The following is an 18,538-nucleotide window of genomic DNA, read 5'->3' on the forward strand; positions in this document are numbered from 1 at the left end:
GTATAATGTGATGGATAAATGAATCCAGCCAGCAAAGGACACAATATGGACCATCGCAATACATTAGTAAGTGCCTTGTATTAACTTTCTCTACTTGATAAATGCCACTTACTGAAGTGAGACGACCCCCTTTAAGACAAAGCCATATGAGCAGCTTCACATGTGATGCCACAAACGCAGCTGCAGACAATGCTTGTTCCAGTGGCCCCTAGAATAGATTAGGATTACAGTATTCACCCTAACAGATATCTATGGACATACCTCACTGCCCAGTCTATGTACCATCTGCAGATAGTCCTCACTAGTGTTGTGTCTGGAGTTATCAGCATGGTGGTTTGCAGAGTTCCCTGCCAATTGGCCGGAGACTTTGTTTTCATGCAGGTTCCTCAGACCCCCTGCCACAATTGGACTGGAAACAGAAGCTGTCGAAGACAAGACCAGGGTTATTACAATCAACTACTTGGAGCGTGACAGCAGCCATTCAATGTGCCTCTCTCACTAACCTTGCTGCATTTGTTGATGTTGTGTGTAACTTCCAAGGTGTGGGTATGGCATATATCCTGCAGGACTTTGGGGAGCATAAGGGCTAGGAACAGGACTGTTTTGCTGGCCAATAAATCGATTTGATGAACTGGTCTGAGGTGGCACAAATCGACTGAAAGAGAAAGGGAAAGTTTTTAACCGTTCATAAATAATTCACTTATTTTCTTAGGAATAAACCGGCATATGGTGACAGCACTGAATAACATATGTAGAGCTGATGATATTTAAAGAAGACCTCTCCCCTCTCCTGACATGCCTGTTTTTAGCTTCATGCATTCCCCATGTAACAACAATTCTGGAACCTCTGTTCTTACGTCTGTATGTGGTGTCATTCCTTTTATTATTTCTACTAGAAGTTATGAAGGAATTGCTAGCAGTCTGCAGTAAGGGTACAGAGGGGTGTTAACCAGCTGGGGTGTGTACCTGCACAGTCTGAAAATGGCAGCACTGATCTGATAGAGTGAGTCTGTGCAGTGTCACACCCCCTACTGGTTACCTCCCCTCTGTACCCTTACTGCAGACTGCAAGTGTGAATAATAAAGGGATGGCACAACATAGAGCCATAAGAATAGATGCTCCAGAATTGTTATTACATGGGGAATGCATGAAGCTATTAACACAGGCATGTCAGGAGAGGTGAAAGGTCCTCTTTAACTGATAAATGAACCCAAACATATCCCTACCAAAGTAGTCAACTAGAATCCTATATCATACAATAATAATAAAATAAAAAAAAAATTATATATATATATATATATTTATTATTGCATTCTGTGATGACTGACTTTGGTAGGGCTTAAAAGGAAGATTAAAATGGCAAGCCTATGAGGACCCCAGGATGCCTTGACAGCTGATCGGCTGATCGATTTGATTGTGGGGTGGGGCCATTAGAGGAGCCACGTCTGTCTAAGCACTCCAGTTTCTGAGGGGTTATATGACCAGAATCGGAGTCATCATTGTATAACATAGCTGGCACCCGCCACACATGGAGCAGGCTCAGCTTCTGACACTCCCGGGGCACCTGTGAAGTACATGTACATTATGGAGCTTGAAGGGAGTAAGAGAATGACTGCCTGCTGATTGACTCTTGCAGCATCTATCCATTAAAAGCAGACCACTCATTTACTGCAATAATAATAAATCTGCTCCATACATGAAAAGGTCTGCAATACCCAAGACAGGTGTCCTTTCCCACTGAGAAAGAGTGTACATCCATGGAGTGACTATTCAGCCAAGACGCAGTTATGTGGATAATGCACTTGGGAACATAAGCCATAAATAGAAATGCTGGACTGAGCGTTACCTGGAAGGGCTATGAGAGATAGTGGTTGGTTGATAATTGGAAGATGCTGGGCTGCCATGCATGGAATTCTGGGGAAGCTTATACTGGGGCATCATCATCCCTGAGGTGGAAAACACACAAAAATATTACAGAAAATAGTGTGGCACTGAAACAAGGCATACTAAAAATGTGCAGCTTTATGTATGTAAAAGTAGAAAATTCCTTTCAAAAATAGAAATACACATACTTAGGTCTTGATAAAGATTTGCGTAAATGTAGAAGATATGCTGTAAATTGTAAACTTAGTAAGATACAGAGCGATGAAAGGGACTGACATTTTTGCAGTTTTTAGACGGCAGAGCAGTAGCTGCAATATGCAACTAGGAAACATGGGCGTTAACAGCTTGCTGATGAAAGAGGTTAATCTCCTTGCTCTTTGTTAAAGGGGTTTTCCAAGACTTAAATACTGATTACCTATCCTCTGCATAGGTCAAAGTATCTGATTGGGGGGGGGGGGGAGCTGTTTGAGAAGGCACCGGCACCCGCAGTAGTGCCGCAGCCTTCTCACAGCTTAAGTGACGGTACGTTCATCGCCCACATGGCCTAGGCACAGATCAGCCCCATGTATGGCGCTGGGCTTTGTGAGCAGGAAGGGGGCTACCAAGCTCACAGGAGCGCCTGGCGCCCCCTCAAAGAGCTGATTGGGTGTCAGACCCCCACGATCAGATACGAATGACTGGAAAACTTGTGTGTGGTCAATAAAGAGCAAGGAGTAAGCAGTTCTTCCAGCCACCAGCATGGACCAGCGCCTCCTGACCGCACTGTGGGTGAAGCTGGACCATGCACTGACTGCTACATCTGTCAGCATTCATAGTAATTTCACAAGGTCATGTCCAATAATTTGCCATCAACTGAAAATCAAATCAGTTGGGGGTTACCAAACGATTACCGCTAGAGAGAAGCAAAACTCACTTAACAAGCTTACTAAAAAATCAGGTTAGAAAGCAGAGATCTTAAAACAGGAACCTTAATCTGATAATTCGCTGCGAGTCTAAGTTACAAATCAGATAAGACTAATCCCCCCTTTAGGTCTTACCACTTTGCACCGCATATCTGTTCTGCATACTTTTTTCCCTGAAAACATTGGGATTTCTGGCCAAGGTGGCCTGCAGCAAGACTGGTATGTCGCCCTCAGGATCATCGCTTCCCAGGTTATCTTTCAGTTCTCTGTTAAAAGGAGGAAGGTAAATGGCAAAAAGGGCTGCACGTTTCTCAGTGTAATAAATCACTTTGCTAACCAACTTAGAATGTAAAGGTAATGCCTATTAGTACAGTGCCAAAAGAGCTTGAGAAAGGATTAATAATCGTCCAGACAAATCCTCTTCATGACGAGGACTGTCGTCTATTATAGCAGCTAAATACACAAACACTTAGAAAATGTCACTTGTGAACCAGGTTTAATAACGTCACCTCTTTATATAAGGCCACTGAGGAGCAGTTGTATTGCAGATACAGGACGACAACCGCAAAACATTTTTGATTCAATACAATGTTAGGCTTCATGCACACGATTATTTTGGTCCACAGATCCACAAATTATGGATGCCTTGCATGTGCTTTCCGCATTTTTCTCTCTGCCAACTATAGAAATGGCTACTCATCTGCAATGCGGACCGGAGAAGGACGTGTTCTATAAGTTGTCGAAGGGACATATGGTGTGACAGCAGCGTTTTGGTGTCCGCCTCCAAAGTGGAATGGTGACGGATCGGAGGCAAACTGATGCATTCTGAGCAGATCCTTTTCTATTCAGAATGCATTTGGGCAAAACTGACCCGTTTTGGACCGCGTGCGAGAGCCCTGAACGGATCTCAGAAACTAAAACGCTAATGTGAAAGTAGCCTAAACTGACAACTGGACGTTAACATTACACTTACCAAAGGTATGCGCCCTTATACACACTGTTCAATCAGGGCTCAAAGTGTTGCACCCTATTGAAAAAGGGAATATTAACACCCAGTTGTCAATTCATACAGAGAACGAGAGAAGTGTCACTGTGCTCAAAATTTTTATTATTTCACCGGGAATACTAGTATGTGCTAAAACGTGCACATCCGGTGCATCGGCGGGTCCTCTTTAAAGGGACACTGACAGGGCCAATAAGCATATTGAGGTATATATATGGCACTACAGGTCTTATAATGGGTATTACAATCATATAAGTATCCCTCCTGTCCACATTATACATACAGTAAACTTTAAGTTTTATAACCTGCTCCAACGGTCTTCAATCTGCCCAAGGGGCGGCGTTTCACCTCTCTTGCGCCCAGCCAGCCTCCCCCAACTGCCGCTTTGAAGCGCCGCCCAGCTCATGAATATTCCGTTTTCTGGGCGGCTTCTGCGGTCCCCACTCTGAAGCGCTTCGCTTAACAGTGCCCGGATCTTGTGAAGTCCGGTACAGTAAGCGCCGCCCAGCTCATCAATATTCACTTCGCTGGGCGGCGCTTACTGTCCCCGACTTCACAAGATCCGGCGCATGCGCAGGGCACTGTTCAGCGCAGCGCTTCAGAGCGGGGACCGCAGAAGCCGCCCAGCAAACTGAATATTCATGAGCTGGGCGGCGCTTCAAAGCGGCAGTTGGGGCAGGCTGGCTGGGCGCAAGAGAGGTGAAACGCCGCCCCTTGGGCAGATTGAAGACCGTTGGAGCAGGTTATAAAACTTAAAGTTTACTGTATGTATAATGTGGACAGGGGGGATACTTATATGATTGTAATACCCATTATAAGACCTGTACTGCCATATATATACCTCAATATGCTTATTGGCCCTGTCAGTGTCCCTTTAAACAATAGGGACAATTTAACACGGATTTTACCTACTTTACTTCTACACGTCATTTCTAAATTGCAGACATTAAAAGTGAGCAGGGCTAAGCTGTAATGCAAAACCGTGCCCACGGATAAGAGTGGCGCTGTTTCAGGAAAGAAAGACGCCCTTTTTGCTAATCCTGGATGGCGAGTGGATGGCTAAAAGTGTCACACAAAATAGGCAAAGACATGAGAGTAATAACGTTGGTACTTACATGTGGTCTGTTGACACCTGATTGAGGCTGTGGACAAGCTGTGACACCAGAGGTTCGTCCCTGCATGCCAGAAGGCAGTTCACCTCTTCTGCTATCCGTCCATTAAAGAGGAGGCTCTTTGTAGTTGTAGCAGGTAAAGGGGATGGAAGAGGCAGCTGGTTCAGTACTGTGGAGAAAAAGCAAAGTCGTATATGAACCACTACGTTGTAACGTGTAGCAAGCTTTATGTGCAGCCTACTGGCATAGGCAGCTGAGGCAAAACAGGTACAAACGGCAATATAAAAAAAGTGCTAGCTTAGGGTATGTTCACATCACGCTTCTACCATCTGCTTAACAGATCCGCTAACAACTTAAACAAAAAGATGGCAGCGGAAGGGCATCCGTTTTACAAAGGTTTATATAAATGTAAAAAAAATAAATAAATAAAAATGTGTCACTTTAAAAAAAACATTTTTTATTTTTTTAAACAGACACTATGGCATTATCTACCATGTATGCGTGTCCGTCTAGAAAAAAATCTAATTAAGGGCTCATTCAGTCATACGTACGGATCCGCATCCGTTCTGCAATCAAAGGGGCCGCAAAAGATGCGGTAGTTCCGTTCTGTGGCCCCGCAAATAATATAGAACATGTCCTATTCTTGTCTGTAATCGCAGACAAGAATAGGCATTTCTATATAGCGCTAGCCCTGTGCGTTAAGCAAAATGCGGAACACACGTAGCAGTCTGCATGAGCTCTAAAGCAGAGGCAAACGGATGCCCTGCTGATGGCGTTAGATGGTATATGTTTTTAGCAGAGAGGACTTGTGATGCAGATGATAGAAGTGCCAGGTGAACGCACCATTAATACCTTTCTTCTTTCTACACACTTAAAGGGGCTGGCTTATCTCAGACTTTAAAAGGCATACTGCTAGGATATACCATCAAGTCAGAAAGGAGCAGGCCCCAGAGGTGGGAGCGCACCCATCTCCTGAACAGGGCCCCTAAAGTGAAGGAGAGGACACCGCACATGCATGACGTGTAAATAAGGTAAATGTGAACAAGATGGATTACACCCAAGAGTTCTTATATAGCTCAGTTCAGTCATTGCTGTGCCCCCGTTTATAATTTTTAGAGACTCTCTAGATACTGGTACAGTGCCAAGTGATTGGCGCAAGGGAAACATGGTGCCCGTATTGAAAAAAGGATGTAGTGTTTCTGGATTTTGCAAGGGCTTTTGATACTGTCCCTCAGACGTTTAATAGGTAAAATCAGGTCTATTGGCTTGGAAAGAATAGTCTGTAATTGGACTGAAAACTGGCTCAAGAACCGTGTCCTGAGAGTTAATGATTCCTATTCGAAATGGTCCCGGGTTAGAAGCGGTGACCCCAAGGTTTAGTGCTGGGCCCTCTATTATTTAATTTATTCATGATATTGAGGACGGGATTAATAGCACCATTTATTTTTATTTTTTTTGCACATGACACTAAGCTGTGTAGTGCTGTACGGTCTATGGAAGATGTCCATAAACTACAAGCTGACTGGGACACTGAGTGATTGGGCATCAACTCAGCAAATGAGGTTCAATGTGGACAAATGTAAAGTTCTGCATCTTGTTAACAATCTCTGTGCTTCATATGTCCTAGGGCAGTGATGGTGAACCTTTTAGAGACCGAGTGCCCAAACTGCAACCAAATACTCATTTATCGCAAAGTGCCAACACAGCAATTTAACCTGAATACCAATATAGTATATCATCCATGTACTTTATCATTTAGCTATAATAGCTTAATAGCCTACATTCAGTGAGCCGCCTGTGCTGTTCATAGTGCGTCCTGGGCTGATGAATGGCAGGAAAAGTCTAAAGCATATTGGTACGCCATAGACTTTTTCCAAGGCGCGGGTGCCCACAGAGAGGGCTCTGAGTGCCGCCTCTGGCACCCATGCCATAGGTTCGCCATCACTGTCCTAGGGGATGTAACACTGGGAGAGTCACTTATAGAGAAGGATTTGGGTGTTCTTGTGGATGGTAGATTAAATTAAAGTATACAATATTAATCAGCTGCTTCCAGGATATTGTCATGTATTAAACAAGGCATGGACTCACAGGGCAGGGATGTGATATTACCAGCTTAAAGCGTTGGTGTGGCCTCATCTGGAATATGCAGTTCAGTTCTGGGCACCAGTCCATAGAAAGGATGCCCTGGAGCTAGGGAGAGTACAGAGGAGAGCGACTAAACTGATAAGGAGCCTGGAGGGTCTTCGTTATGAAGAAAGATTAAAATAATTGAATTTATTTAGTCTTGAGAAGAGACGTCTAAGGGGGGACATGATTAATCTATACAAGTATATAAATGGGCTATACAGAAAAATATGGTGAAAAACTGTTCCATGTAAAATCCCCTCAAAAAACAAGGGGGCACGGCCTCCGACTGGAGAAGAATAATTTCAGTCTCCAGAAGCGTCAAAGCTTCTTTACTGTAAGAACTGTGAATCTGTGGAATAGACTTCCTCAGGACGTGGTCACGGCAGGAACAGTGGACGAGTTTAAAAAGGGTTTAGTTGAATTCTTAAAAGTAAAAAAACATTAATGCTTATATAAACATGTAGAAATATGGGCGTCACTTCCTTCTGGGAGTTTGCGTCCCCACCTATCTCTTGGTTGAACTTGATGGACGTATGTCTTTCTTTCTACCGTATTCACTATGTAACCATGACATGCTCCCTTATTATCTCCCTTCCCCTGCCATTATTTCCCACACGCTAGGCTGTTTTCAGAACTCCTTAAGTGGTGAATGGAGTGCTCTCCGCTTTCAGGGGCCCATTCTGGAGATAGTCGCAGGTCCCAGAGGTGGAACCCGTATCTGACATTTATGGCATATCCCTAGCCATATACCATCAATGTCCGATATATAAGACCACCTCAATCAGCAGTTGCTCTATTAAAGCAGGGATTATGTATAGCAAGGTTGATTCTGCCGAGTAAAACAATACCACACATATTCCTTTGTGGTGCTGCTCCTGAACAAATACAATATGTAAATTAGGTCTTTGATGAACAGAGGGGTGCTCTGCACTTAGAGTCCTCCCCCTTGACTGACGAGGCCCTTTTCTGAATGGAGCAGTAGTACACATGTTGGGTCACCGCTCCGTTCACCTCTGTCACCCAGAATCATAACTTTCATTCTAATAAGAGGATTTGTTTCACTAGTTTTGCATCAGAAAACACTTTAAAAAAAATAAAGTCAATCAAAGCAGCAAGGGAGGGGATGGCCGCAGAAAGAAGTGGAGCTCGAGTGCAACAAGAGCAAAGGTGACACCCTCACTGCACTAAAGTCCTAATTTGCATATTAAGAAAAAGTATCAACTTGGGAACATAGCCTTGGATCAACAAAAGAAAAAAAAAAATGATAGTGTTTAATCAGGTGAACCACAGCTATGTGTCTATGCAAATAGATGGATAGGGAGGTGGCTGGTGACAGATTCCCTTTACGGGGGAGCAAAGTCCATGAATGTCATGTCGTACAGCAATGTGAACAACAGTGCGGTGGCCACTACAAACACAGGGACTGGGGAAGACCTTCTTTAGTCTCATTTATACAACATGTGCCCAATAACTTTTAGAAAACTCCTGTCCTCCGATCCTCAGATCAGTGGATGTCCAACACCCGACACCCCTGCCGATCAGCTGTCTGAGGCATGCCAATGGGCGATGGGGCCTCTTCCTAGGCCAGTGAAGTCATGTCCATTGGTCACAGGGCCTACGTGCAGCTTTCAAACAGCTGATCAGTAGAGAGCCGGGAGTCGCATCCCAACCAATATGATACTGATGTGCTATCCTGCAGATAGGTCATCGATACTGTGCTCCTGGAAAACCCCTGTAAATCAAAAGTAGGAAAGGCATGCATTTGTCGTTCAGTGCCAGCCATATTGGATGGAGAGTTGCTTTTGTCTACATTAAGATCACCTAAACTAAGCAGAGTCGGGACAGAATACGCCATTTCATCCCAGCTCAGGTGACCCACAGGTAGGTAAAGTGACACACCATGCAGACAATGAAGAACGTAGATGGATGAACGATGTACTTACAGTCTGTGAGACTAGCAATTCCCGCTAGAGTCGTAATGGGAACATGAGGCATATCCCCATTCATCCTGAAGCTGTAGGATGGTGGAATCTAGGCAGGTATTTTAATGAAGGTGCCACCTGTCATTACTTCCCATCTCCTATACACTAGAAAGAGGAAAAGAAAACTGCGTTATACAAAAAGGCACAAAAATCCCAAATGTCAGTGTATAGCTAAAATTAAACTGATAAATCATGCAAGCAGAAAACACTGGCCCACATTTACCAATTGGTGTAAATTGTGCCGACACCCAGCGCATATAGGTTTAGAGATATTACAGGAGATTTATCAAAGCTGATGTAGTTGCCCATAGCAACCAGACTGCCTTTCAATTTCAAAAAGAACCCTGAAAAATGAAAGGACCAATCTGATTGATAAATGTGGTATATGGCCAGACAGCCGGTCTAAGGTTAGGCCATCTATAAGATTAGTAAATATGTCCCACCGAGTATATATTTCTACCATCCGCATTTCTATATTTTGCTTGTGTCAAGTACATAAAAATCAATGCATGTGGTTCATCCGACAGTACTCTGAATGGATGGTCCTCAGAATACAGCGCCAGTCTGCCGGATAATCACTGGCGTTCAAACTATAGGGGCCCTTTATGTAATCACCCCCAGACATATATAGCATATTACTACTGCAGGAGGCGGCATGGCTCACAGAGTACTCAGCTATAATGGGGTGAACATGGCCGCTACTCGTTTGCCGGCAGTAGTGTCGGTGCTTTCTAGAAATAAAGTTTCACAAATTGTGAAATTTCCAAATTGTTTTTTGTTAACAGATAAGAATCTGAACCAGAAAGATTTATATAAAAGGCGCACCCCGTACACCTCTATCCACAGAATCATCTTTATATAGCACCACCATATACTGCAGTGCTTCACAATTCAGAGAGTACATGTACAAACAGAATAATCACAGGATTGCGGGCTAATACACAAATGAGACACTAGGAGTGAGGGGAGCTTACAATCTGAGGACATGCTCCGATACAACAAAAGTAGTCAAAAGCAAAAATGATCAGCTAAACATTCAGAACACACTTTCAATACAGGCTCCTTACACCCAGTAATATGGCTCTGGTGGGGGTTTGTCCAAAAAAATTTTTCACAATATTTGTGGTACATTTTATTGTGGTTTTTGCCCTGTCTTTAGTGGCAATTGCATTTTCTTATAAAAAAAAAAAACAACAAAGCCACCAAATTAAGAAAAACTACAGAAGCGTTTCACATTTCTCATAGACCTTCAACTAACATCTGGAGCCAAAAAATGCAAATGTCCAGAAAAATGCAACACAGATATGTTTCTATAAAGCCAACAATCACATGTTCAGGCAAATCTATATCAGTTCACACTAGGGCTGCACGATATGGGAATTTTGTGCGATTGCGATTAGGGCCCTAAAAATTGCGATAACGGTATGCGATGCGATATTTTAGGGGAATTGTGCTAGAGGTCTATTTGCTTGGATTTTCAAGGCAAAAGCACACACAAATTACTGATAATGCAGAAATGTAGTTATGCTTAACTCAAGAACTGAAATGCAGTGTTTTTCAAAATAAAACATCTTTTACTAAATTAAATAACATATTTGCATTACTGCAAAAGTACAAAATACAAAACTTTGTACTTAATAGCACTGCACAGAACAGATAAATAAAATAGAATAAATAAAAGAACATTTGTTCATTAAAATAACGACTTGCCTCCAGCCCCTCCTCCCTCCCCGCACTGTAACTGATGTATCGCCGGCCGCGCTGTGCAGCAACCACGTAAAAAGTCAACCATCGCTTTATAAGGCGCACTGCCATTTTCCCCCCACTTTTGGGGGGAGGGGGGGAGTTTGTCTTATAAAGCGAAAAATATAGTAATATAATTGCAGCATTTTTGTGTCGGCCAATTGGCGATTGCGATTTATTGCGATTGCTTTGGCGATATATTGTGCAGGCCTAGTTCACACCGTATCAGTTTGGCAGTCCACACATCGTGGCTACCGGCCATGTGCATCCCGCATGTTCCCCTTCTGCAGGTCCCGCACTAGGTTACAAATGCTTATTCTTGACCGCAAAACGGTCAAAAACAGGACATGTTCCATTCTTTTGGCAGGCCGTGGAACAGAAGTACGGATGCAGACAGAATACAGCACCTTTTGCTGCCACACTAGAATAAATGAGTCTGCGTCTGATTTGATTCGCAAAAAAAAAATAAAAAATGCTGCTTGGATGCGGACTGAAGAGACAGTCATGAGGCTTAAAGGGGTCGTCTCACTTTAGCAAGTGGAATTATGTAAAGAAAGTGAATACAAGGCACTTACTAATGTATTGTGATTGTCCATATTGCTTCCTTTGCTGGCTGGATTCATTTTTCCATCTTATTATACGCGGCTCATTTCCATGGTTACGACCACCCTGCAATCCATCTGCGGTGGCCATGCTTCCACATTATAGGAAAAAGTGATGGTCTGTGGCAGCATGCACAGGCTGGCGTTTCTCTATAGTGTGCAAGCACTGCCTTTGCTGATGGATTGCAGGGTGGTCGTAACAATGGTAACAAGCAGTGTATAATATAATGGAAAAATGAATCCAGCCAGCAAAGGAAGCAATATAGACAATCACAATACATTAGTAAGTGGCTTGTATTCACTTTCTCTACATGATAAATGACATTTGCTGAAGTGACACAACCCCTTTAACGTTTACAATGGGTCACCTCAATACTGAACCCTGCACACCGCCACAGATGCTGCTGCTCTCCATATTTGTCATTTTCGCAGAGCAGTTCTCTCATAGCTAAGGCTAGCCAAAGCTGAGGGATGCAGGGGGTTAATTACCTCCTCAAGTCGCACAGGCCGCATTCCGATTTGGTCAGCCCCTGGTTTCATGCAGAGGTTTTCTATGTCCGATTGCATCTGAATCCCGCAGGAAGCAATAAATAAATCATGTTCCGCAGGACGCAGTCTTACATAAGGGATTCTTGCTTTTAGAGGAGAATCTCTGTAATACGGGGCAGCACTAGGTCCCATAAAGTGGCCTCAGCCAAGTGCAACCATCAGGTGCATCCAGAAATGTGACCATCTCTTGGCTATACACACACTGTATACACAGAAATCTTCAATGCTCAGCTCTAGTATACCATATGCTGTACATGCCTTTTACATCACCTAAACTTGTCATTTCTCCCCGCTCCTCCACATTCCTCTACAAATACTTTTAGAAAAACACAGAGAATCTGCAGCCTTCCGACATGACCTCGCCGTCACAGCTTTATCCACATTACTACACACAATGACTAGCATGGAGGAGACAGAATAAAATGCCCGGCTCCGCTAGAGACGACGAGAGAAATAATATTGTCTGAGGCTATACAACACCGTAATGGAGCCGACAGGTACATGAGTAGGACAGCTCGACTGTAAATGGGCAGCACAAGTGGATAGCCTGTCCCAGGATAGAAAAAGCATCCACTTAAAGGGGTTGTCCGCCTGAGCACTGCCTTCTCTTCAAACAGCTGATTGGCTGCGGTGCTGGCCTTCGAACCCCCGCCGATGTGATATGGATGACCTATCCTAAGAACAGGTCATCAATAAAGCAAAAGTGGACATCCCCTTTAAGGGCAAAGTTCTTGTCCTAAGATAGTAAACTGCGAACTCTATATAGAAATAGCCACGCTTATCAAAATTACTTTGTAAAATTACAAATAGTTTTAACACAAAGACATCAGAATACACAAAATACCCAGCGCTGTTGCCCCACTGGCCTACTCTCGTAGATATTGGTTGAATACCCACCCCCTCCAAGCTTGGGCAGCACGAACCGCTTGGCACAGGAGCCGCTAAGCACGGACTCCCTTGGCTTGCTAGCACCCACATCACGCTATACATTCCTGAAACAGCTCTTCGGTGTGGGAGCTGAATGCAGCAGGAGCCACCCTCCTGCTTGGTACCGAGCACATCACGTTGTACATCCCTCTACAGGAATACAGCAGGACCCGCCCTCAGCGTGGTACCGACCACATCATGTACATCCCTCTACAGGAATACAGCAGGACCCGCCCTCAGCGTGGCACCGCCCCACATCATGTACATCCCTCTACAGGAATACAGCAGGAGCCACCCCCAGCATGGCACCGCCCCACATCATGTACATCCCTCTTCTACAGGAATACAGCAGAAGCCACCCCCTAGCGTGGCACCGCCCCACATCATGTACATCCCTCTACAGGAATACAGCAGGACCCGCCCTCAGCGTGGCACCGCCCCACATCATGTACATCCCTCTACAGGAATACAGCAGGAGCCACCCCCAGCATGGCACCGCCCCACATCATGTACATCCCTCTTCTATAGGAATACAGCAGGAGCCACCCCCTAGCGTGGCACCGCCCCACATCATGTACATCCCTCTACAGCAGTGGTTCTCAACCTAGGGGTCGATCGGCCCTTTCCGGGGGGTCGCCTGAGGCTTCCTATTGTGGGTCGCCCGCACAACGGCAGCGGCCCCTTATCCTCGCGCACAGGAAGTGATGTCCTATCACTGCCTTCGCTTGAAGGAGCCTGACATCTGGACGGGTAAGTCGGGCCGCCTGTCTGCTGAGGTCCGAGTTTTTTCTTTAATGACACCGCCGCTGAGCACCACTGCCACCAATGATTTAATTGAGCCTGGCTAATTTTATTTTAATTATTTGGCTGAGCAAGGCTTAATTTATTTGGGGGAGACCTGAAGCCCCGCTGATTTATTTATTTGGGGGAGACCTGAAGCCCCGCTGATTTATTTATTTGGGGGAGACCTGAAGCCCCGCTGATTTATTTATTTGGGGGACCCTGAGCACTTCTGATTTATTTAGGGGGGACTTGAAGCACCACTGATTTATTTATTTGGGGGACCCTGAGCACTTCTGATTTATTTGGGGGGGGACTTGAAGCACCACTGATTTATTTATTTGAGGGGTACCCAACATTTTGTCTTTGTGATTAATTACTCTGCTTTAATTATGTTCAATTTGTAGCAATAAAAATACATCCTGCAGATCAGATATTTACATTACAATTCATAACAGTGGCAAAATTAGTTGTGACGTAGCAAAGAAAAAAATGTAATGGTTGGGGGTCACCACAACATGAGGAACTGTATTAAGGGGTCACAGCTTTAGAAAGGTTGAGAACCACTGCTCTACAGGAATACAGCAGGAGCCGCCCCCCAGATTGGTACTGCCCACATTACGCTGTACATCCCTCTATAGGAATACAGTAGAAGTGGCCACAGTTTAGAGAAGCGGGAGCAGATGAGTGAAACGCGCAGGTTAGAGAAGCAGGAGCTGCCTGCCGTTACACTGCTGTGTGCAGGCCACAGTGGAGTGAGTTTGGATGAGACCGCTTCCTTCTGAAGCAATACTGACACCAAGAAGTGCAGTCATTGTTGCTTTGAATTATAATTTTCTGTATTTTATGTAAAGCTGTTAAAGTGATGCACTTCGATAACGCGTGCGAATCGGTGACTTTTTGCTTGACATGAACTGAAATGTGTGTTTACATGTGACAATTTCTCAATACTGCAATCATGATCCCTCGGCACAGAGACGGTGAACCGAAGTCCAGATGGGTGCTTTAATTGCCGGAACATCAAAGGAGCGCATTCACACAGTGTTAGGAGCATCTTACGATTACACTTTTTAGGTCGCCTGAAGATCTGCAATTGGAAGCGGTCTATAAGCATCTCGAGGATGACACTACAATAAGTCGTCAGATATTGCTAAAACACTGACAAAATAACAAGCAGTCGTGCATTTCTCAGGACGCCTTCAAGACGCAACAGAAAATCGGTTTCATTAATATGAATGGGACTTGCAGGTATCAGATGATCACAGAACTTTTCTGCAACAAAATCAGCGGTGAAAGCGCCCTAGTCGTCTGATGTTTTCCTGAAATGTGAACGAATCGATGCGACAGCATGTTGGTCGGTGCTCAATTACCTTTCTTAAAAAGGACCTTTCATGTTTTTTTAGTTTATTTTTAGATAAGATAAATACCTCATCCCTGCCCCCCCCCCCCCCCCATTCCCCCAGTATGCTAATACTGAGCATCGGTACAGGGAGGAGGAGATGCCAGGGTTTCTCAATGGGGTCTCCTTCTCCCTGGCTGTGCCGCGATCTAATCACAGCGGACAGTGTCACCGCCAGGGGGAAGGTGAGCTTTTGAATGAGGTCTGTAAAATTTTCAGATGGAGAGAACAGACGTCAAACACAAAGGTAACAGGTAATTATCATTTGTGTTAAAGAAGCACCCAAAAGCAGCTTATATTTAAAGAAAATTAAAATATCGGTTAAAACAGGCTTTTATGTTAGGGCACTTTCACACTAGCGTTTTCTTTTCTGGCATAGTGTTCCGTCGTAGGGGCTCTATACCGGAAAAGAATGCATTCTAAATGGAGAGCAATCTGTCAGGACGGAGATAATACCACAGCTAGGGCTGCAGTAAACGAATATTTTTGTAATCGAGTATTCTATCGATTATATTTCTCGATTCATCGAGTAATCTAATAAGAAAAAGCTACTTAAAATAATGTACGTAATTAGGTATGTATAAAGTTATTGGTTTGAAGGGGTTAATAACTTTATACATGCCTAATGCCAAGGTGCTTCCATTAACCCCTCCAAACCAATAACTTTATACATGCCCATTGGGTTTGGAGGGGTTAATGGAAGCACCTTGGCATTAGGCATGTATAAAGTTATTGGTCTGAAGAGGTTAATGAAAGCACCTTGGAGGTGCCTTCATTAACCCCTCTCTAAACCAATAACTTTATACATGCCAAGGTGGTGCTTGCAGCCTCCATTAACCACTCTCTCTCCATCTGCCTCCCCCAGCCTCTGATCTGCTTGCCCCCAGCCTCTGATCTGCTTGCCCCCAGCCTCTGATCTGGCCCCCCCCCAGCCTCTGATCTGCCTCCCCCCCCAGCCTCTGATCTGCCTCCCCCCCAGCCTCTGATCTGCCTCCCCCCCCAGCCTCTGATCTGCCTCCCCCCCCCAGCCTCTGATCTGCCTCCCCCCCCCAGCCTCTGATCTGCCTCCCCCCCCAGCCTCTGATCTGCCTCCCCCCCAGCCTCTGATCTGCCTCCCCCCCAGCCTCTGATCTGCCTCCCCCCCAGCCTCTGATCTGCCTCCCCCCCAGCCTCTGATCTGCCTCCCCCCCAGCCTCTGATCTGCCTCCCCCCCAGCCTCTGATCTGCCTCCCCCCCAGCCTCTGATCTGCCTCCCCCCAGCCTCTGATCTCCCTCCCCCCAGCCTCTGATCTCCCTCCCCCCAGCCTCTGATCTCCCTCCCCCCAGCTTCTGATCTGCCTCCCCCCCTCCCCCCAGCCTCTGATCTGCCTCTCCCCCCCTCCCCCCAGCCTCTGATCTGCCTCCCCCCCCCTCCCCCCAGCTTCTGATCTGCCTCCCCTCCCTCCCCCCAGCCTCTGATCTGCCTCCCCTCCCTCCCCCCAGCCTCTGATCTGCCTCCCCCCAGCCTCTGATCTGCCTCCCCTCCCTCCCTCCCCCCAGCCTCTGATCTGCCTCCCCCAGCCTCTGATATGCCCCCTCTGGTAACGCAACCCCCCCTCCCCAGTATTAATCATTGGTGGCAGTGTCAGTTCCGATCGGAGCCCCAGCAGTGTAATGCTGGGGCTCAGATCGGTTACCATGGGAGCCAGGACGCTGCTTAAGTCCTGGCTGCCATGGTATGTTAGTGAGCAGAGAGCAGCGCATTATACTCACGTGCGCTGTGGCCGGCGGTCGCTCCTTCTCATAGGTCTGTGCGGCGCATTGCTAATGCTGTAAGCATTAGCAATCCGCCGCACAGACAGAAGAAGGAGCGACCGTCCGCCACAGCGCACGTGAGTATAATGTGCTGCTCTCTGCTCACTACTAACATACCATGGCAGCCAGGACTTAAGCAGCGTCCTGGCTCCCATGGTAACCGATCTGAGCCCCAGCATTACACTGCTGGGGCTCCGATCGGAACTGACACTGCCACCAATGATGGGGGGGAGGAGGGGGACCCTGTGGGATATGGCCGGCACATTCATTGGTGGCGCAGTGGCCACAGTCCCTCCCCTCCCCTCCTCCTCCGTCCCTCCCCTCCTCCTCCTACTTGGTCTTCAGCGGCAGCCGCGCACAGTGGGGAGGGAGAGACTCCCTCCTCCGTGTCGGCCGCTCAGTCCTGCCTCTCTGGCTCCGGAGGACACGGAAGCGGTGAGTGAGACGCTTAATTTCACTCCCGCTCCGTGATCACGTGATCTGAACGATTCCTCGATGCAGGGAAACTGCATCGATGAATTTTTTGACTCGATTTAATCGAGTTATTCGAATAATCGTTTCAGCCCTAACCACAGCATGCTACGGTTTTATCTCCGGTGAAAAAAACTGAAGACTTGCCTAAATGCGCAGACCGGTAGAAAATGTGAAGAAAAAAAATACAAGACGGATCCGTCTGTCCGCATGACAAGCGGAGAGACGGATCCGTTCTTGCAATGCATTTGTGAGACTGATCCACATCCGGATCAGTCTCACAAATGCTTTTTAGTCGGAACTGCCCGCCGGATCACACTGCCGCAAGCGTGAAAGTAGCCTAAAAAAACATTAAAAACCTTTTGTAGTAGTTTTTTTTTTTTTTTAAACATTTTCTATAATACAGTTTTCTCACTGGCCACTAAGACTCACTTTTCAGCAGTCATGTCATCATCATCATAGGCATCATTACAAGTACATATAACACTAGGGTCTATGAGGCTGCTGTAAAGCATATCTAAAAATGCTGATAGCAGCTGTAATACTAAGGGGTTGTCCAACCCTTTACAAGTGATGGGCAATCCGCAGGCTTATCTGATCAGTGGGGGTCCAACATCCTGCATCCCGCCAGTCAGCTGTCATTCAGAAGCTCTGGCGCCAGAACTACACAGCTCCATGGAAGCAGTGCTGCAGTATACAGCTAAAGCTCTGTATAGTCCTGGCACAGAACAGCTGATCCATGATCCCACCCACCCACCTCAACCGCACCAATCAGATAGTAACGGCCTGTCCCAAGGACAGACTATCACTTGTAGAGGGGTCAGACACCTTCAGAGGGGTTTTCCAGATGTAGAAGAGGCCATTAATATCAGATCATTAAGGACCCAATTGCTGGCGTTCCTGTCGATCAGACACTTGAAGGGGCTGCAGCGCTGACTGCGTTTCTAGTGCAGTTCATGAAATGACAAGTTTCCAATCAGCTGCTAAGTATTACCAAAGCACACATTCATTACAAAAAACTAATAACCCGAATAAAAATTGGAGACAAAATGCAAACAGACACATGCACCATAAAGTATAAATGATAACAGCACATGGCTTCAATTTCAAGGAAATCAAAAACCTAGAAATTGCTGAAAAAAGCAACCACTCGGTTTTTACAAGCTGAAGAAATAGAAGAAATCTGTCCGAGCAGCAGTGGAGCCCGACACCTTTCTTGGGTTGTGCGGCCATTTAATTTTTTTTCTCTTTTTAAGATCTAAC

At 45.7% G+C, this 18,538-nt stretch overlaps 1 protein-coding gene across 2 annotated transcripts in view; it reads right to left on the reverse strand.

Annotated features, from left to right (window-relative positions):
* NIPBL (NIPBL cohesin loading factor) overlaps positions 1-18,538 on the reverse strand; it is a 124,749-nt gene that overhangs the window by 59,231 nt on the left and 46,980 nt on the right. For both annotated transcript variants that reach the window (XM_044295229.1, XM_044295230.1), the window contains exons 2-7: positions 8,972-9,115; positions 4,905-5,070; positions 2,922-3,052; positions 1,847-1,946; positions 504-655; positions 262-422 (exon numbers count right to left, since the gene is read on the reverse strand). In XM_044295229.1, the coding sequence (XP_044151164.1) occupies positions 262-422; positions 504-655; positions 1,847-1,946; positions 2,922-3,052; positions 4,905-5,070; positions 8,972-9,035 (774 nt within the window). In that variant the 5' untranslated portion in view covers positions 9,036-9,115. The remainder of the gene's footprint in view (positions 1-261; positions 423-503; positions 656-1,846; positions 1,947-2,921; positions 3,053-4,904; positions 5,071-8,971; positions 9,116-18,538) is intronic.

Source organism: Bufo gargarizans, chromosome 5 (assembly GCF_014858855.1).
Source record: "Bufo gargarizans isolate SCDJY-AF-19 chromosome 5, ASM1485885v1, whole genome shotgun sequence".
Lineage (NCBI taxonomy): Eukaryota > Metazoa > Chordata > Amphibia > Anura > Bufonidae > Bufo > Bufo gargarizans.